Genomic DNA, 20,864 nt, shown 5'->3' on the forward strand with positions numbered 1-20,864 from the left:
ACAGCAGAATTATATGCCCTAAAGGAGCTTTAGAAATAAGCACAGGAAAATCTGTAAATATCTGGACAGACTCTAAGTATGCATGTGGAGTAGTCCACGTTTTTGGAAAAATTTGGAGTGAAAGAGGACTACTTACATCCCAGGGAAAGAATCTGGCCCACCATCAGTTGATACTGGACACCCTGGAAGCGTTGAGCCTCCCGTCCAAGGTAGCTATTATCCACATTCCAGGGCACCAGAAGGGAAACTCCCCGGAGGTAGTAGGAAACCGGCTGGCTGACGAAGTGGCAAGAAAGGTGGCAGGAAAAGAATTGAATCCCGCCCTCTTAGCAGCCCTTATTCCTACCAGTAAAGAGATCACTGCCCCTTTGGTGTATTCACAAAGGAGCTTGAATTGACAGAGGAGCAGGGAGCTACAATGGTGAATGGCACGCTAAAGTTGAGAGATGGAAGACAATGGCTGCCCGAGGGGGTGGTCAGGGAAGTCCTCAAGGCATTGCACGAGGGAGGACACTGGGGAGTTAAGGCTCTGGTCTCAGCCTTTCTGCAAAAATATACAGGGAAGAAAAGTGTGGTCACACGCCAACACCATTTTAGCCCACTGCATTCCTTGCCAGAGAGTAAATAAGAATAACCCGAGAAAAACAGAAATGGGAGGACGACTTCTGGCCATCCACCCCTTTGAACATTTGCAATGTGATTTTATTGATATGCCAAAGTCAGGACTTTGGAATCAGTGTTTGATAATAACTGATCAGCTCACTGGCTGGGTAGAGGCATACCCTACGGCTCGGGCAACGGCAGGGACAGTTTGTAAAATCTTATTGGAACAAATTATTTGTAGATATGGGTTAATCCAATCAATGGTTAGCAACAGGGGTAAAAACTGAAAGGATGAACCAGACTTTGAAAGAGCAAATTAATAGTTGATGCAACAAGCGCAGTTGCCCTGACCGAAGGGTTTGCCCCTAGCAGCTGCATAGCATTACAGGACTCTCGCCCTTTGAAGCCTGTGCAGAATGGAAATTTGGGATGTTAATGCACAGAGATACACAGAGAGTGAGCCTTAATTTAGATTTGTTCAAGGATGCCTTTATAAGAAAGTATTTGCTGGCCCTATTCTCTATTCTCTCCGATAACAGGGAGCGAGGCATTTCAGTGCAACGGACGCTATTGGAGGTAGCAGTGCATTCCTTCCACCCCGGGGATTGGGCTTATATCAAGGCATGGGAGAATGAACCGCTCGCCCCAAGATGGCTTGGTCTGTTCCAGATACTGTTGACAACAGAGACTGTCATCCAAACTGAGGAAGCTGGTTGGACTCACTATACCAGAGCCAAGCGCGCAGTCGACCCTGAGGGACGGTGAAAAGTTGTGCCTGTGTCCAAGGACGGACTAAAAGACTATTTTTAAACGACATATGTAATGTCCATTAGTCGGTTAGCGCATAAGTATTGTCCTTTCTTTAGTGTGTATATAGAAGTAAGAAAAGTTAATAATCTGGTCCAAACTTGGCAGGTACATTTGAGAATAGACAGGAGTCTTAGGGGACTCTATTTCTTAAAAAGATATTCAATTGGTGATCAAGTAGTGTTGGAGGACGAGGGGACCATTGATTGGGAGGAGGAAAGGAAAATCTTTAAAGATCAAGATTTCATTGTCCTGCCCAGGTTACCACTATTTGGGTAATTGCTGTCAGAGTAATGTCTATAACTCCCTATATAACAGGTAGAATTTGTCCCTGGTTTTCCTGTTCAATTAGTCGAACACCAAAAGGGGAGGTGGAAGAGTGGAAGGTACAGATACAAACCACTTCCTATTGGGACACTGAATACAAAGGGTTGGCCTGTGGTAACCAATTGATGGTACGCAAAGAGGTACGAGGTAAGGGCCGTGGAACTTTGTATACCAGCACTGAGTTGGCTTCAAGTCTAGAGTTCTGGCATAACCGAGATTGCAAGCAGTGCCCCCTCATTAAAATCAGAGATAGCAACATCAGCCCTGGATCAGAGTCAGACTCCGACTAGGTCATTTCCCCAGGAAAGTGATCTTTCTACTCTCATACTTTCACCTCCCGGCAGTTTACTCGGAGTATCAGGTAATATCTGAAACTTAAAGACCCCCTGATAGGATTGGATCCTTTTGAGCCTTACTGTTTATTGCATTGCCATTTTTGCCCTCACCATTGGAGTGCCAGAATAACTAAATTTGACGAAAACCCGGCTTTGAGGTGGTATGTGCTTAAGGTGAGATATCCTGAAGGGTTGTGGACTGAAGCTTGTAGGCTGTAAAAACGCCAATTGCAAGCTGTCCGTGGAGAATTCAATCTGATAGCTCGGCGCAGGCAGAGACCAATTCCCAAGGGATGGCTCCGTTACGCATCTTCGGTGCACCACGAAACGTGTTAGAAGTGCAAGAACGCAAGCCCCTGGTCCGTGCCCAGTCTAGATTCAGAGGACGAGGAATGGAATTCCCACTACAAGCAGAGGTAAAGCCCACCCCTCTAATGTCTTGGAGAAATATCAGGCAATTGTTTATTGGCAGACCACGGGTTGATGGCAAAATAATGATAGTGTGAGGGCTCTTCTTGAGCCTTGCGCTACAAGCTACAGGATCCACCTGCCCCTGTGTAATAACGACAAGGCAGGGAAGCAGGGAACAGCAGACCTTAACCTATAAGTCCATCTTCAATTGTGTTGATAATATTACCTCCTGTGCATTTGACAAGGTAGAGTACAAAATTTGTCAGGACTCCCTTGGAACTCAAACTTGTTATGACCCTAGAGAAAACCCCAAGAGAATTTGGATTGAATTCCGTGTTACAGTAATTAGTAATGGAGGCTGGACTAGAATTAAATGTGGTGGAATAGGCTGGGTTCAGCACCACATGGTATGGAGAATAGCAGCAAGTGTAGTTTAGAAACTCACCTGTTTGTTCCTGTATGAAACTGTGTGAAGTTAGCCACCTAATCTACCACGCCCTGCAAGCCTCAGGAAGGTGCCTGTAAAGTTCGATTGTACCTGGGGCTCCTATGAAAACTGTCCAAGTGAAAGACACCTTTGGTCGGTCTGGGGGAGGGGGGAAATTTTCATAATATTGAATAAGTCAAAAGAAATTATAAAAAGAAAAACGGGGGAATAATTGATAGAAGTAAAAGTTTGACTTATTCAATTAAGGCAATTGCCTCATAAAAGATTGTTCTTACTTGAAAAAGAAAACCAAGCTGTTTGTGTGTGTATTCAGAAGAGATTAGCCAGCCTTGTAAAAACAGGCTCCTCGACCCCCCCCCTTCTCCTTGCTTTCTTTCTTCATAACTCAAGGCTAAAAGCTAGATAAGCATGGAATGTTGAGACAAGGGGCCCGATTTAGGGAAAGTGATTGTTCTGCGCATGTCTAAAATGTGTTTTCACTAATCCAATGAATTGTTGCTAACTAACTTAATGACCTCAAAGGCCCACCCCTCTCGCCCTGAGGGGACAGCTATAAGACTGTACCAATTCCTTTGTTCTTTGAAGAAATCCTAATCACCCACAATTAAGGTGAAATTGGTTTTTCTTCCCACCAACTGCAGTGGTGTTGTTTGTTTTGTTCTCATGTAAATAAAATGAACTTCAATAGAAAAGCCTTCGTGTCTCAGTCTTTTGTTTAAGGTAAATTGTTTGGCATAACACTACCCTGATATGGGAAGAGAAATCCAGAAGTTCTGAAATGGGACACAGAGAAAGTTGTCACCACTAGAAAAATAACGTTCCAAAACTTTTAAAAAAACTTTTTTAGTGTGCGCTTTTGTGGCTGAAAATCCACTTTTTTGGACATTTTAAAATCATCTTCTCCTTTTTTCCCCCTCTCCCTGTATCTAAAGAAGTGGAGCATGGTCAGTTAAGTTTCCCTCTGAAATAAGTTTTTTAAGTGCTGATACATTCTGCCAGTTAAAAACCTTTCTCTCTCTTTTTAAAAATACTTTTGGCATTTACAGAGCCAATTCTCCATTGTTTCTCTTTATGTTAATTGTATCATCATTGTTTTTACTACTGATTGTTATAGATCCCTAATATTGTCAGCAACCTTTAAGGACAGCTGATAAGACCACCATTATAATAGACCTTTTTCATATCCAATACTTTTCACCTTCTCCATGTTTGAGGGAATACCTGTTTACACTCCATCCATCAGAACAAATAGCCTGCAGCCAGGGAAAGTTGATGTGGAAAAAAAGCCTTGCTCCTTTTTAAAGTGTCACAAAAATCATTGTTTTTTTTTTAAATTAGCCACTTTTTAATTTTGTTTTTGCCTATAACACCAAAAGCTGTTCAACTTTCTCGACAAGAGACTTAACATGACTCGACATCTGAGGATGGAAAGCTGCTGTCACACAGAGGGGAATTTTTTTTTTTGTAGAGTTGGAACATTTTAAGGTACAGTATGTGTGTGTGCAGTAGTAATTGATGATGCTTTAAACTGGTGATGGGAAATCTTAATGCTGAAGGACTGCAGATGCCCATAATTCTTCACCATCAGTTATGGCTAAGGGGAGATGCAGTCCAAGAACATAGGGAAAGCCATACATTCCCAACGCCTACTTCATGTGTCGGTTTTGCATAATGTTAACGGTAAGGTAAAGGTTCCCCTTGACATTTAGTCCAGTCTTGTCCGACTCTAGGACGTGGTGCTCATCCCCGTTTCCAAGCCGTAGAGCCAGCATTTGTCCGAAGACAGTTTCCGTGGTCACGTGGCCAGCACGACTTAGACCCGGAATGTTGTTTACCTTCCCACTGAGATGGTACCTATTTATCTACTTGCATTTTTCCATGCTTTCGAACTGCTAGGTTGGCAGAGCTGGGACAAGAGATGGGAGCTCACTCCGTACATGGCTTCAATCTTACGACGGCAGGTCTTCCAACCTTGCAGCAACACCACATCTCCTGGGATGCACCATGAAAAATTTAACTCCCAACCTCTGGCTTCACACCCAGTACTTGAGGGGGGTCTTTGAGTGGAAGAAGGAACTTTACAAAGTCTCGCATCTTTAACTAATCCTGGCTTTTGGGGCGAGGAACCTGATCAGAGGATGGTTTGAAATGGGCTGAGCAAGGCTATACTCAATTTAATTAACTGTCAGAAGAACGAAGAGGGTATTTTACAAGCCATGATGGCAATGTACAATCTCCTGGTTTAAAAGGAAGTTACCTCCAAATGCCAGATGCAAGGGAAGGGGTATCAGAAGACAGGTCTCTCATTATCTTGTGTAGTTCCAGTGGGGCTCCTGTGAGAGTCAGGAAGCTGGACTAGCCAGGCCCTTGGCCTGATCCAGCAGGGCTCTTCTTATATTCTTACGTCTGCATGTAATGACTTGTTCAATCAAACAAGTTTAACTTGTTTTCTAGCTTGGGGTGTGTAAGAGTTTCTACTTCCATAAATTGGCCGTTTTGATTCTACACGCCTCACAGATTCTTCTTGATGGCCTCTGGACAAGGTAAGGGTTTTTAACGCTGAGTCAGATCTAGCGCTTCAATATCAATATGCTTGATTTAATCCTAAGAATTTGTTTGATAGGATATGGTGCAATAACAAGAAATGGTGAAAATGACTCACCGTTCCTGTTCTGTGCTAGTTAACCGAGACGTGAATCCCGTTGTGTCCGTGCACGTTGTGTCCGTGCAGTTTTTACTCTTCAGCCTAGTCTAGTGAATTTAAGATAATAAATCCACTAATGCACTCCTGCATTAGTCCAGCGGCCTAGAATGGTCATAACGACTCTAGAGTGGTCATAATGACCAGATAGGTGGGAGGGAGGGAGGTATAAATAAATAAATAAATAAATAAATAAATAAATAAATAAATAAATAAATAAATAAATAAATAAATAAATAAATAAATAAATAATGTTGACATTGAATGAATTTAGGGTGTGCTGTTAGGGCGGTACACTATCTGTGGCGGTGGAGTTATGTGTAGAGTCTTAGAATTAGCGTTTGCACCATTTTATTAATGTAGCAGGGGCAGCGATGAGGAGCATCTGGGCCAGTGGGATGATGTCGGATTGCAACTCCCATCAGCCCTGTCTGGCACAAGTAATGGGGATTGATGATGGGACTTGGTGGCTGAATCACCGCTCTCAACAACAGACCCCCAGGGACTAAAAACAAACAGACAAACAAACAAACAAACAAGGCACCCTTAATCAGTGGCACAAAACCCGCCCCTTGCCCCGCCCACTCCGCCTTCTTGCACCGTAGGGGGCGTGCCCCCCCGCACTGGCCACGCCCCCGCCGTCCCATTCCCCGCCTCTTCCCACAGACTACATTTCCCAGGCTCCCTCGGGCTCGTTTGCGCTTCTCCCCCCCGGTTCTCCAGAGTTGCACGCAGGCGCAGTAGGGGAGCTGGCGACGGCCGCGTCTCCTTCTCGCTCTCTCTCCCTTCGTGAGGGGGCTCGGCTGAGAGGAGCGGCGGCGGCGGTGGCGGCGCTCCCAGCCCGACAGGTCGGTTTTCCTCAGGCGGGGACAGGAGGCCGAGGCCGGGCCCGACGCGCCCTCCACGACCGTGGGGCCCAGGTTTGGGTCTGAGGCGGGAGGGCGGAGGGGGTGGGACGGGGGGAGGGGAGGGAAGGGGGGGCAATGGTTGGCCACCCCCTCCCCCCGACCGCCCGAGGCCTTGAGCGAGACCCCCCCCTCACAAACACACCCACCCGAAAATCCAGTCAGAGCCTTCCCTGGGCCTCGGCCTCCCTCCCAAGGAAACCTCGGGTTAAAATTAGGCTATTTCCCCCCCACACACCTATTGGACCCCCCCACCACTTTTGTGTGGCCGCCCCCACTCCTCCGCCTTACGCGCCTCTCCCCCCGTCAGGGGAGGCGACCCCCCCCGCTCTCCCCAAATATCTAGCCTTGATCAGCTTATCCTGGGCCTCCCCCCTCTCCTTAAACGGGGGGGCGGGGTGTTGCCCCCTCCCCCACACCAGTCGTGGGTCTCCCCCACCCCGTGCATGTTTCGCACTCACGCCCACCTTGTTCTTTGCCTCCCTATGTACCTCTCCAAAGCTTCAAAATCCAGGTGGAGCGACACCCCTCCCAAATAGGTCGCATTTTTCCTGCCCTCCTTCAGCCTGAGATCAAGATCTCGCCCCCCCCTTGTTTTGCACGGGCACCCTCCTCCCTTTTGCTCCTGTTTCCCCAAATGATGCTTGCTCCCACTCTCAATTTTTACCCCCACCTCCCATATTTTCCCCTCTGGTAACCAGCCAGCCGTGGCACACCTTTGCAAAGGAAATCGGGCCCTCCTTGTCTTTCTCCCTGGGGGGGGCTATTGCACTTCCCACCCCACCCACCCATTTTGCAGTCCCCCTTGACGGCTTGCCCGCCTGCCCCCCTTTCAACCTCCGCTCAGATCTCCTTCCCCACCCATGCCCATCGACTCTTGCTTTTCTGCTCCTCCTTCCGGCTTAAAGTTAGGATCTCTTCCCGACCTAAACACCACTGACTTTAAAAGATCCTGACCACATTGACATCCTCTCTGCCTCCTTTCATCCCTCGGGGTCAGCCCATGTGCCCCCCCTCCCCTGCATTTTACACTGAAACCCACATCCTCTCTTTACATACCTTTCCGCTGATGGATCAAATGTTCTTTATTCTTGCTTCCCGCTTATCAGTTCCCTTCCTTAACCCCACCTCTACACCCAACATTTTGTGTCAAAGTTCCTTTGTCCTTCTCTGGAAAACTAGGTCAGCTTAGTTTAGATGTCTTAATGTTCACCCTTCAGCTTCCTTGCACGCCATTCTTCTTTCTCAACCCAAAACATCGCATGGGTATCTTACTCAATTTTTCTTACCCTTTTTCTATCAGCCTAGGGTCATTTCTCCCCCCCTTTTTTTCTTCTGCTTCCCGCTCACTTTATTGTTAGGATTCTGCCACTTCATTTTGTGTTGATGTACTCAGTTTTGTTCCATTGGTGAAATAGCACACTTAAAATGTATGCATGTGTCCTTTCACCATTTAACCCTGTCTCCCTCTCAGTTTAGTCTGACTTAATGTCCTTCAGTCAACCCAAATTATTCCCCCATCACTTCTCTTCACGGACATTGTGCTATCTTCACAGAAGTATTTTGGTCTGTTGTCCTTTCCTTTGGTAATGTTTTTTCCCCCCCGCCCCACTTTTCTCTTATATTTTTGATATTTTCCCTGATCCTGTCACAATATGTGCCCATACCAGACAGAAACCAGGGTATTTCCCCCATGTATTTCAATTTTTATCCATACGCTTAGCCCACTCACCCTGGCTTTTTGATTTCATTGGACAATCCATTGCGAGAATGGTAGTTTCACCTGCCACACAATAGTTTGACTCCTCAGCAAACCCAAACCTTAATCACCCAAAATCCAAATCCAGCAACATTTTGCCAAAAATTCTATCTGGTGGCCTTCAGGAGCTATACTTGCAGGTAAAGCTTACAAGTCTGCCCAAAATGGTTCAGTGTAATAGTGCTTCTGCAGAAAGATGGGATTACCAGCTGTGATCTTCATTACTAATATGAAACGTGCTGCTGTTGCTCCTTTTCAGTCTAAAGGATTTGAGGTTACATGAGTCAGAAAGCCCTCTACCCGTTTCTGCTCAGACCCCAGGGAGCTCCTGTCAAATCAGAGAGAACAATAACGGAGTCTAGATGGTCCCACAGTTATGTCTGCATATCGGGGCAGCTTTGTCAAATGGATTGGTGGTCGGTTTAAAAGGAAGTACTGTTTCACACAGAGCTTAATTAACATATGGAATTCACCACCACAGCGTGTGGTAGGAATGGCCGTTTAGCTTGGATCATTTTGAAAAAAAGGAATTGGATGAATTTGTGGAGAATAGATCTGGCAATCAGGCAGATGGTGATAGCTCTGTGATTGTATGCGTGCATGAATTCTCTCTTAAATATTAAAAGCATGAAGGAGCTGGTGATGGGAAGGGGTCCCTGTCTTGAGACCTTCAAGAACAATTCTGTCGGTCAGAGACGAGACTGGGTTATGTAGTTTATGTTTTTATAAAGCAGCTTCATGTGTTCCGTGCCTGAAATCCAGTAATAAGTTGCAACTAGAATAGGCCCATTGAATCAGTGGAACTTACAGAGGAGCCAGCTCACCAAATCACTGATTCAATAGGCCTGCTCTAATTACGACTTACTACTAGATTTCCACTGGGGTGTGTTGGCATAGAAGCCCCCCCCCCAGTGCTGTCATGTTCCAAAGCATTATATCTCAAAATATAAGATGTTGGTGGAGGGTTCAGTTACAGTAAAGTGGGAGAAAAGCTTTAGCTTCATTATGTTGCCTGTGGATTACATCTAGACAGCTTGAGAGGTTGCCAAATACTGAACCAAAAAGCAGAATATTGCAAGGTGGATCCGGCAGTGCTGGACATTCAGGTTTTTTGCCAAACAATGCTTTTACTTGTGTTTGTTTTTATATATTTGTAGACAAACCATGGACATTTCGGAATGAATTTCTTCGAAGTGTGCATTTCTCACCGTTGACTTGCGTCTGTGTGAAAGGGAAGGTGTTACAATTCAGGGACCACTTCTCTGTGGCAGCAGGACCAGCCTTCCTATTAGATAGAGGAAAGGATGTGCCCCAGGTGGTCCGTTGCAGGGGGCGGGGTGGGATAGCAGCCCCTCTTGGCTTTTCTTTCCTTGCTCCCCAGCCGTGTGTTTTCCATGACTGATCCTAAGCCCCATGAGCCATTGCTTCAGTAGGCGTCAGGGTGTGGAATGGATGTCATCGTGTCCTTTACTTCAGGCAACAAAATGATTTAATAACTGATGATAATAACTGTTCATTTAGTTTAGTTGCCTTTTCTCTGAGCAATCTCTTCGTGGGTGCTGTTGACTAAACCACAATATGACCGGACATTATGAGAATGGTGTGGTGTGAAGGGGCCTTCACAAAATTATGGCTGGATCGATCTAGTTGAATTAGTGTGTGTACTATTTTTCCCAGTAACCTAATAGTCAAACCTCTTGCCTCCACAGTGATTGCACAGGGTTGCAAGTGTGTTTTAAGAACTTGTTTGGGCAAATTCCTGACATATTTTACATTTTTTTTTCATGGAAAACCACTCTTGCTTTTCACCTCCAAGCTTTCTTAATCAGAACAGCCTAAGATAAAAAAGGAGAGAAAGAAAGAAATGACAGATTTTTAGTTGGTGCTATTCAGCAACAGGGAGTCAGAAACCTGTGCAGGTTTTTTTAAAATTACCTAGAGATTGATTAGATAATCTTGATCTATCTTTTGTCCGTTCTGGTCCAGCATAAGAGAGAGCAGGATGAGTTGTTTCCTAAGTTTGCATAAGGGGTAGAGGAAGGAAGGAAGGAAAATAAAAGAGGTGAGGCTAGCAAAGGATCCATTTGAGTTAAAATGTCTGCATGTTTGTAGGTTTGGTTTCAGAGCAGACGGATGGGAGGGTGCAATTGTTAGTACTGAATGTCATTTGGTACACTTACAGGATTCTTGCACCGCAGTAATTGCCCATAGGGTTTAGCCGCAGAATTTGTTATTCTGTAGTTGGTAAGGAAATATGGAGAAGTAATAAGGAAAGGAATGTACTTATATTTAAGTGAATGGAATGTCTTTCTTTCCTCGCTGTTGGCCATGTTGGAGATTATGGTTTTCATCCTCCTTCAGGTTAGGCGATCCAGTGGTACTTCTGGAGTGGAAGGGTCAGCCAAGAGGGTGCTGCCGTTGCTCAGTGGACGTCCAAACATGATCACAGCCCTCACATTCTTCGGGGAGGCTCCTTCTGTTTCGCCCCCGGATGTTATGACGAAAAGCTCAGATCGTCTGAAATGTGTTCATGCTTAATAGACACCAAACAGGTTGGCTGCTGTAGGTTCACAAGGAAGGTTTGGGGCGGCTACAGTTGCCGGTGTCTCCATTCCGCACACAAGAGTGAAAGAAATGTGTGTGAGAGAACGGGGTCGAGAGCGGGAAAGATGCCTAATAGTGGTTCCTAGAGAAGGAAGGGCACCATTTGCCTCGAAAGGTATCCATTTCGTAATGGCAAAAGGATGATTGTCTCATAGAGAGCAGTATGAATCTCCTGCGGTTGTCCCCCCACCTAGTGTCTTCCAGATGTATTGGACGAAAAGCCACCAAGCATAATCACAGTGTTTTGTGTCGCCTTAAAGACCAGCAGATTAGTTGCACCACAAATTCGTAGATCACAGCCTGCTTTATAACCTGTGCATGGCCTTAACATCATTCAGTGGGTGCTTATAAATAGAGATATTGAAAGAGACATTTTGAGCTACACGGCTGAAGGTCAGAACATTTCTGCTTAATCGGAACACTCTTGGATACTTCAGCTACAGTAGGCTTTAATATAGTTCATATTTTAAAAAAAGTGTTTGCTGCCCTTATCTGCTCTGTGGCGCCAAGCAGAGTATATCTGCTTTTTAAAGAAAGAAAGAAAGAAAGAAAGAAAGAAAGAAAGAAAGAAAGAAAGAAAGAAAGAAAGAAAGAAAGAAAGAAAGAAAGAAAGAAAGAAAGAAAGAAAGAAAGAAAGAAAGAAAGAAAGAAAGAAAGAAAGAAAGAAAGGCTAGCAATCCAAGAATTTATGACATTTCTCTGCAGGGTGGATTTGATTAAATCAAATTGATTTAAATCATGGTTTACATTGGAAACATTGGATTTTTGGACAGAATTTCTTCAAGTGGAAGAGTGTTTTTTCCCTTTTTTTGGTAGGGCAGTCCCTCAGTAACAATAGGAGTTTGTATCTTGCTGCCCAGGCCACATACTTTATTTGCTGTAAGTGACAACACCATCAGCTATGTTGGTAGTCCAGCCGTCCTATTGCATGCTGCCCTGTGTTTGTGAGGTGTTTAGAGTTCTAAGGCATGGCATGTGATAAATGACAGAGGGAAATGGCAGACTACAGCATCGGCTCCGATGCTTCTGGGAATCGAGCAAAGGACATGAAGGCAGTTGTTCTCACATTACTGTTGGCCAAGAAAAAAACTGGCAAGCTTTATGCATACCGTCCTATAAAGCAAGAAAAGAGATGCCGGAGTCTTTAAAATTTTTATCTATGTTTATCTGGAGAACTATAAACAAGCATTGTTTAATGCTTCCTTATTTGATACATCGTGGAACTCAAAACAGTGAATATATAAGAGAGGTCCTTGAGAGACTCTTGTCCGGTGACCAAGAAGCCCCTGATTTTCTTAGCCTCAATAGGCAAGTTGTTTTGTGTGCCTTCAGATGGAGCCTCCAGGACAGGGGTTGGCAGCTTTGGTCCTCCAGATGTTTGGGGAATTGTCTGGTCGCTTGTGGTGAATAAGAACACACTGTGGGTGACCAGGAAGAGAACCTCTGAGAAAGTTGCTTCCTCTTTTTTTTTTCATTAATTGTGACTCACATCCATTGCAATGCGCTGCCTGACAGGAGAGAGTGTGCATTTTAAGATTGCAGTTCTCTGCCTGCTTATAACTGGGAGTAAACTCCAAGTTGATCTCAACCAACCCATAAGACCTGAATCTCTTCTAGAGTGTCAGGAGATTTATGTGTTGCTCCAGGTGCCACGAGCCTTCTCAAGCCAAATTTGAACCCTCTAATTGGAAAAGTTTGGCATGTCCTTAAATCTCCTGATCAGCTGACTTCCGCAGCACTCACAATCTGCTATGCTTGGCCGAGCCCTGCTGTATCTTCACATCCTGTTTTGACCCGTTTATCTGCTTTCATTCTTAATGTCCTGGCGTGGAAATGTGCCAGGAAGCTCATCCTATACCTGCAATAGGGTAGATGCAAATCAATGATTTAAAAAAAAACAAATTGATTTAAACCATGACTTAAATAAAAGATTTTTAAAAATTTAAATCGTCAGAAATATCAGATTTATACCTGCAGAATTTGGGGGGGGGTTTTAAAATCCCTGTGTGGAAACAACTGATTTTTTCCAAGTCCAGTATCCAATCTTTACTTGTCACTCCTGAACATGAAGACAGATGCTTCAGTTTTAAACTTTCTGGGTAATGTTCACGCTAATACTGTACTGTACTTCATCAGGACTTATACCTGTAGCCGAAACTCCTCCACATTTTAGTTTTGGCCTGATTGTGTGCTGTTCGACATGCAGATAACCAAGCCCAGCCAAAAGGCAAATATTTCAGAGTCTGGCTCCAGTAACAAAGTACAAGGTGCTCCCTACAGTCCGATAACTTTTTTACCGGTACTCTTTCTCCCAACACTTGCAAGTACTCTTAAAAAACAAAAGCCATTCAGTTTCCTCTCTGATGGGTTCCTAGTTTCTTCATGTGCATATTTCTTTTTGTGTGTGTGTGTGTGTTAGGAAGCAGGCTGGAATTGAAATGGAAGTTAAATCTCCTTTAGGAAGGGCTCAAATTTCTCAAAAGTGTTAAAAATCATCAACCTTGATGTTGCAAAGGGAAAAACATAGCAGTCTGCATACATCATTTCAACTGGGTTGGATTAGCACAATAGGGGAATACTTATCTCTTTGTGTTGAGAGATGTCTGATATAAATGGACTCCTTTCCCCTACTTTGCTTTGGCCTGCTTTGTTTTAGACCCACCTCATTTGGCTACTGTGATAGGAAACGGAAAACTTCTCAAGCTTTCTGAGGGGCTTGCAAGAGCTTTCTTTGCTAGGGGGTAGGAAGGAGTTGGTGATCCCAATCCTCATTGCTTGCTGTTCTTGTTTAAACACCGCGGACTCTGAATCATTGCGTCCAGGCGGGTTATTGTGCTAAAGAACAAAGAAGCTGGTCCAACATGCGTTAATGTATTCTTGTGTACTCCTGTTCATCATCATTCCGAACACTGCGTCCTCCCTGGAGGGCTTAAGAAACAGAGGAACAATTTTGAATCCTGGTGGCTGGGAATGGGAAAGGTGACGTTGCTTGGGTCCCTTTCCCTGACCAGTTGCATCCCAGCGATCATGATAGACCAGCAAAGCTAGAAAGGCGCTGAGACAGGCAAGATCCACCCTACTTGAATCCTACATGCACGGGAATGGTTTCCATTCACTTCCTGTGGATAAAGAGAAGTCCTGAAAGAAGAGAGAAGCGCTTAGCCTCTTAACCCGAGAACAAACCCTGCCTTCTGTCTTTCAAAATAAATGAGAAGCTTGTCCTTGCTGTCAACTTTTTTCTTTTCTGTACTGTTTTTTTAAAAAAAGCTCCTGGCCTGTAGCCTTTCCCCATTAATTTTCCTTCCTGATTGTTTGCGACTGAAATGTGCAGAACTGTGTTTGCTGGCCATTCATCTTTCTCAGCCTGGCCTTTCTCCTCACTTCTGTTCTCTCCCCCCCCACACACCATTGTCCATTGAAAACAGTAAGCCCTAATTGGAAAGGACCTGTCTTTCTCCCCCCCCCCTTGCAGTGAAGCTCCATCATGTGCCAGGTATGCTGATGCCATGGTATACCTTATAAATAATAAGCCTTTGTTCTTACCGTACATGTCACCGTGATGGGCAGTTTTGCTGATAATTACATATAAATTAGCAGAGACCTATAATCCTAGCTTTCCTTGGGTGGTGGGTGGGCTTCGTTGCATAGCTGGCGTCCTTTATACCGCCTGGAGGGCAAGGAAGTGGGAAGCCTGAGTTAGCCTATTTAGTGTCTTTAGTCTTTTTTGATCTCTAAATGCCGGCATCTCATTCCCTCCTCTTTTGATGTGTCGCATTGAAAATGTCATTTCCACAGCAAGCTGTCTAAACAGATATGTCAGCCTGTTAGCCCTAGGCTGCTGGGGATTGCATGCCAGCGAGCGAGCGAGCAGGCTGGGTGGCGTATGGAGGTGAGAAGTGCATTTAAATAGTGTATTTTTCTGGAGTGGGCAGTTACACTCAGCCCCTGCTGGCTGACTCCCCACAAGCAACTTCGTAGCTCAGCTATTGTGTGAATAGACTGTTGGAACTACATAAACCTTTGCTAATCCAGCCAACGTGCAGGTTTGTGTTTTTGGACTATGACCCACCCCCCCCCAAAAAAACTGCATGATGGGTGGAATGAAAATTAGAGTCCGCTGTAAACATGACTAAAAGTTCAGATAGAACTCTTTCTCTTTGCTGTTGAGATTTGATAGTGTTGTCATGTGGGTTGTGGTTTGAAACATCCAGACTACAAAAACAGACATTACATAGTTATGCATAAAAGGGGGAAAAAAGTAATAAGCAGCTTTATCTTACTTGAACTCATAAGCCAACCCTTATTGAAGTGTTTTTTCCAAAGAAGCCACCAATCTTTTTCGTACCCTTTTCTCTTAAGAGTGTAGTTACTGAATATTCCAGTGTAAATACAGACATTGCTTCTCTTCAACAAGTGGGTAAACGATGTGTAACATTTACCCTGGAAGGCACTTATGCTGAAGAGTAATCTTAGGACAGAAGCTTTCTCGGGCAAAGCTGTTCTCTTAGCATCTGTTGAGCCAATGATGGTGAAAGTGAGACTAGAGTACAGTCATCTCTTAACAGCATTTTCTTTTCCCTGGGCTTCCTGTTTTATTAAATCCAAGTATCACTTTTACTCATGTGCCGCCTTGAGCTCTTCTGAAGCAGCACATCCTTTCAGAACCTCGTTTTCCTGTTCCTCATTTGCTTTAACGAACAGCGCCGGTCTTGCTACACTGAACTATGACGGCTGGCAGATTACAGGTAAAAGAGGGAAATAAGGACAAATAAATATGCAAGGGAGGGAAAATGGGTGCGATGGAGTCTAGACTACAGTGGGTGCTCCTCTTCCGGCGGACTTTTCCTTCGAAATGTTCTTTGCCCTTGTTTCCTGTTGCATTTTTTAAACAGAATGGGTGGTTTTAATTGCTGTTTTTGTTTTAAATTGGTGTGAGCTGCATAGGCAGTGCAAGAGAGCAATGGCAATGTCTGTATAACTGTCCGATGTTTCTCTCTTAAAATGCACTGTGCTGTTTCCCCCCCCCCCCACTCTTGGGCATGTTTAACAGTGTGTGTGAAGTCGCCCTGAAAAGCTTTCCTTTTCTCTGTGCAAGTGAATAAAACCAATCCCACACAGTGTTGTGGAAGTATGTATTCCAAGTTTTAATTACCATAAAAATGCTGAATCACTAAATCGTTCCTTTGTGGAACACCAGGATTTACTGTTGATTGTGGTGGTGGAGCCCCTAAGTGTTCGCATGTCACTCCTGTTTAAAAAACAATCTCTATGAATGAATACTCATGCAAATCTTTTGGGGCAGGGGACGGAATTGAAGAGAGCAGTTCATGCTTTCTAAAGGGCTGTTCATTTCAAATATTAAAACAAGGAGGAGTCAGAGTGACAGAATTGCTGTGTCTTAGAAATCTCTGTGGTATGTACATTTTCAGATTTGATAAGTTTAACTTTAGGTTAATGTATGGATCCTGTTTTATTTTTACAATGAGCACAATGTATTGCTGTAACAAAGTAAAAGAATGTACAGTAAATTTTCAAAAAACACAATTGTGCACTATAAAGCCAAAAAACAGTCATTTAAAACACTGGTGGCTCCCAGTGCTTTGAAATGAAACCTCCCCGTAACCCCTAGTCCACATGGCCAAGTTCAGGCTGTTGGGAAATGTAGCCTGAAATATCTGGAGAGTAGTGAGGTTGCCTATCACCAGTAAACGTTAAGAGAAGGCTGGCTAAAACTTTAGCAAAAATGTGAACAGTACGTAGGCGCTGATGAAAAGTTAGCATGAATAAATGTTTTTTGCCATTTCTTGGTGGATGAGATGAGGAAGCTCAGTGACTCTAGTGGGAAGGAGTTCCACAGTCACGTTGCCCCTGCCATGAAAAGGCACTGTGAATTAATCAGTTTAGTAAAGCAAAAACCGGTCTGATCCTGTGTATTTCCCTCTGCAGTGATCACCCCACTCTCCCGCTGTCTCCATCGAAGATGGTGAAGCTGGACATCCACACATTAGCTCATCACCTCAAGCAGGAGCGGCTCTACGTGAACTCGGAAAAGCAGCTGATCCAGAAGCTCAACGCTGAAGTGCTGAAGACCGCCGAAAAGCTGTACCGCACGGCATGGATCTCCAAGCAGCAAAGGATTAACTTGGACCGACTCATCATAACGAGGTAGCCGATGAGCCATTAGAAATGGAAAGGCTGATCTCTCTTCCTCTTGAAAGATTTAGAGTGTTTTGTATACTGAAGCACTGCAGGAACCATGTTACAAGTTTCCACTTTCAAATCTTTCTGAACTCTTGGTCCGCATATAGAAAGCATAGCTTTGTGCTGGTCCACAGGATACATAACACATATAGACATGCACATGCAGCTATAAAAATGTAGAAATATGCACCACTGGTCTTTCCAACAGTATTATCAACCCTACACTGGCTCTTGTGATTTTCCGTGTCATCAGTCCTTCCCACCTCTACTTCGGGATCTTAGAGGCTGAACCTGGACTACTCAGGATCTAGCATATATTGTATTTTAGAGCAGTGAAACTGATTAAAAAATGCATGTTTTATGCTAATATGGTGGTACATTTGTCACAAAATGCCACTGTGGGTGACTTCAACAGTGCCTTCTTTAAGTGAGATGAAAAGATCAAGAAAGAGGGGCACTGAGGAATGTAATTGCTAGGCTTGAGGAAAACCTAGCTATGCGTTGTATTTGTGGTCTGTCTTCACTTTGTGATTCAGGGGAGGATCTGTCTCTACCTGTGTGTTATCTGTGGCTTAAGCTTGTGCCCAGTGAGGTTTAGGTGTGGCTCTTTCCTTTGATTTGGGAAGTCCCCGTTCTCAAGTGTGGCGGAAGTAAGCAGCCTCCCTGTTTTTGTTTTCCTTTAGTGCGGAAGCATCCCCGGCCGAATGCTGCCAGCATGCGAAAGTCCTGGAGGACACCCAGTTTGTGGACGGCTACAAGCAGCTGGGCTTCCAAGAGACGGCCTACGGGGAATTCCTGAACCGGCTGCGGGAGAACCCTCGCCTGATCGCCTCCTGCCTGGTTGCAGGAGAGAAGCTCAACCAGGAGAACACGCCAAGCGTCATCCATACCGTCTTCACTTCCATCTATGGCAACTGCATCATGCCGGAAGATGAAAGCTACCTCCTCCAGGTCTTGCGGTACTTGATTGAGTTTGAACTCAAGGAGAGCGACAACCCCCGGCGGCTTCTGCGGAGGGGCACCTGCGCCTTCAGCATCCTCTTCAAGCTCTTCTCCGAGGGGCTGTTTCCCGCCAAGCTCTTCCTCACCGCCACCTTGCACGAGCCCATCATGCAGCTGCTGGTGGAGGACGAAGACCACCTGGAAACGGATCCGAACAAACTGATCGACCGCTTCTCCCCCGCCCAGCAGGAGAAGCTCTTTGGGGAGAAAGGCACGGAGAAGTTCCGGCAAAAGGTCCAGGAGATGGTGGAGTCGAACGAGGCCAAGCTGGTGGCGCTGGTGAACAAGTTCATTGGCTACCTCAAACAGAACACCTACTGCTTCCCGCACAGCTTGCGGTGGATCGTGTCCCAGATGTACAAAACGCTCTCCTGCGTGGACAGGCTGGACGTTGGCGAAGTGCGGGCCATGTGCACGGACCTCCTCCTCGCCTGCCTCATTTGTCCCGCGGTGGTCAACCCGGAACAGTACGGGATTATTTCTGACGCCCCCATCAATGAAGTGGCAAGGTTTAACCTGATGCAGGTATAACACGAGCCTTTAAAACACACTCTTAAGTTAAATGTTTTTTTTGTGCTCGACCGTTGGACATCACAGTCTTTTAGTCTTGATGCTGAGCTCTTGTCGTGAATTATCAAAAGACACGGCTGGGTCTCACGTCAAATGTAGGCTGCTCCATACAAAAACCCTACAACATGATGATCCGGCCCCACTGTGCCAAGTTAGGGATGGGAAAAGATGATCAGACATTTCCTCTATACTAATTGCAAATCCGTTCTCTGAATTGCCACATGGTGGAGTGATTAAACTGCAGTACTGCAGTCGAGCCTCTGCTTATGACGTGAGATGGATCAAAGTCGCCTTCCATCCTTCTGAGTTCAGTACATTGAGTACCCAGCTTGCTGGGTGTGTGTGTGCGTGCAAATTGCTGTTTGCATAATTATGCTGTATAGTGCTTAAATCTCAGAAGACGCTCTAAGCACTGTAGCACAATATATAAGTCAAAACGACAAATACCAAAAAAATTAACCTAAGAGGAGCTAATTTTGAGCCTTGGAATTCATTTTGAGTGGATCACATAGGAGTGATCTATCCCACCAGTGTTATTTCAGGGAAGGAAAACTTGTCGATCTGCTCCAAAGTCCTAAAGATCTACTAGCAGATTGCTGATCCATCATCTGCCTTCCTGTAGTGATTAAGAAGTCATTGCATACAACCAGGCAGAGGAGCTTTTAATAACTGGGAGCGTTTTCTCTGTTCCTTTTCTTCTCTCAGTGGGATGATTTGGCTGTACTAGTAAGCCTGGCTTTTTTGTGTGTGCTTGACTGGCGTGAGCGTGCTCCATGACTCCCATTTACTTCCTTCTGCAAACAGGAGTGGCTGGAGAAACTCCAGGCCTGTGAGTGAGGGACTCCGGTGTGGCTATCCTGTGTAAGCCAGAGTTACAAAGCAGAGTCTGTTCACGGCTTATTAACCTCAGCTCCTCTGATGGAGAGTCAAGCTGGATGTCCTGCTTTACAGATCACACTAAGCAGATCGTGGTCTGTTTTAGCCAAGGGTGGGGAGGGGAACCACTGGTTTGTTCACAGTTCCTACAGCTCCTAAATAAACCTTAGAAGAGGTGTTTCAACCTTCTTATAATTTAGAGGGGAAAAATCCCATTCCAAAGCTTAGAAATCTCGTGGTGTTGTGTGGAAGGAGTTCTAGGAAAGCCCAGGAGGGCAAGATTTGCCCTCAAGGCCCGAGGTTCCTTCCCCCTCCTGATTTAGAGTCTCTTACCTCCAGGAGAAACAAAGTGGATGAGCTCAAACTGCAAGCATCAGCATGAGTGATTCATTCACTGTAAGCTAGGCTTCTTTAAGGTGTCCTCTGTGTGTGTGTGTGTGTGTGAGAGAGAGAGAGAGAGAGAGAGAGAGAGAGAGAGAGAGGTGTAAACCATGAGCCTGGCAAGATGCAGGGCATGGCATTTGCATCCAGACCGAAGTGTGTCTCGTCCACCAGAGTGTGAGGCTAGTTCAAAGGTGAGAAGAAGAAACTCTGGCTTGCTTTGGCCAGGCCGATGTTTGTCAAACCTGCTCCCAATGCCAGAGACATATTTTAGATTCCAAAGAGCCAGCCACCGGTGGGGAAATTAATTCATCAAAGGTATACAGACCAGGGCAAACGTATTCCCGGTCGCTGTTAACAAATCTTGAAAAGCCCAGGCACTTGCAGTAGTTTTTTTCAGCCTTGCTCGTGCTACAGATAACACACACTGTGACAATCCTCACTCCACCCTGTTTGCTTGAAAGAACCCGGGGGGCCCCCAAGTTCCTTTATATCATTGTGCTGCTGCTGTAGTGTTGTTTCCGATAAAGCCAAGGGCATCCAAAAGTTTCTTTTTTGCAGGCTTTCTGTGAATGGGCATTTCCATGTAAAGATAAGTTCCCTTGGAGAACAAAAGCTGCGTGCTGCATTTCAAACCTTAAGCAAGCTGAAGGCTTCCAGCTTCAAGGCGATGATGATTTTCTCTCTGTGTGGGTCTCCCTGCTGTTCACATCATGTCTTCACCCGGTTTCTTCCCTTGGTAGGTTGGGCGGCTCTTGCAGCAGTTGGCCATGACCAGTTCCGAAGAAGGGGATCCTCGCACCAAGAACCAGCTGGGCAAATTCGACAAAGTAAGTGCCAAGATTTTGGAACCTGTTGTCAAGCCTCTGTGTGCCTCTAGGCACGCAGACGTTTTGTCCCTTCCTTCCTTAAGCAAAAACGTTATATCCATAAA

At 45.1% G+C, this 20,864-nt stretch overlaps 1 protein-coding gene across 10 annotated transcripts in view; it reads left to right on the forward strand.

Annotated features, from left to right (window-relative positions):
• Positions 1-6,362: 6,362 nt before the first annotated feature.
• Positions 6,363-20,864, forward strand: part of GAPVD1 (GTPase activating protein and VPS9 domains 1) — a 41,163-nt gene continuing 26,661 nt past the window's right edge. For 9 of the 10 annotated variants that reach the window (XM_072984935.2, XM_072984936.2, XM_072984937.2 and 6 more), the window contains exons 1-4: positions 6,363-6,480; positions 16,847-17,065; positions 17,785-18,628; positions 20,674-20,760. In XM_072984935.2, coding sequence (XP_072841036.2) covers positions 16,881-17,065; positions 17,785-18,628; positions 20,674-20,760 — 1,116 coding nt within the window. In that variant the 5' untranslated portion in view covers positions 6,363-6,480; positions 16,847-16,880. Of the gene's footprint in view, positions 6,481-15,514; positions 15,646-16,846; positions 17,066-17,784; positions 18,629-20,673; positions 20,761-20,864 lie in introns of those variants that run through there. The other variant, XM_020800936.3, reaches the window with a different exon arrangement.

The sequence above is a fragment of the Pogona vitticeps genome, chromosome ZW-PAR (assembly GCF_051106095.1).
Source record: "Pogona vitticeps strain Pit_001003342236 chromosome ZW-PAR, PviZW2.1, whole genome shotgun sequence".
Taxonomy (NCBI): Eukaryota; Metazoa; Chordata; class Lepidosauria; order Squamata; family Agamidae; genus Pogona; species Pogona vitticeps.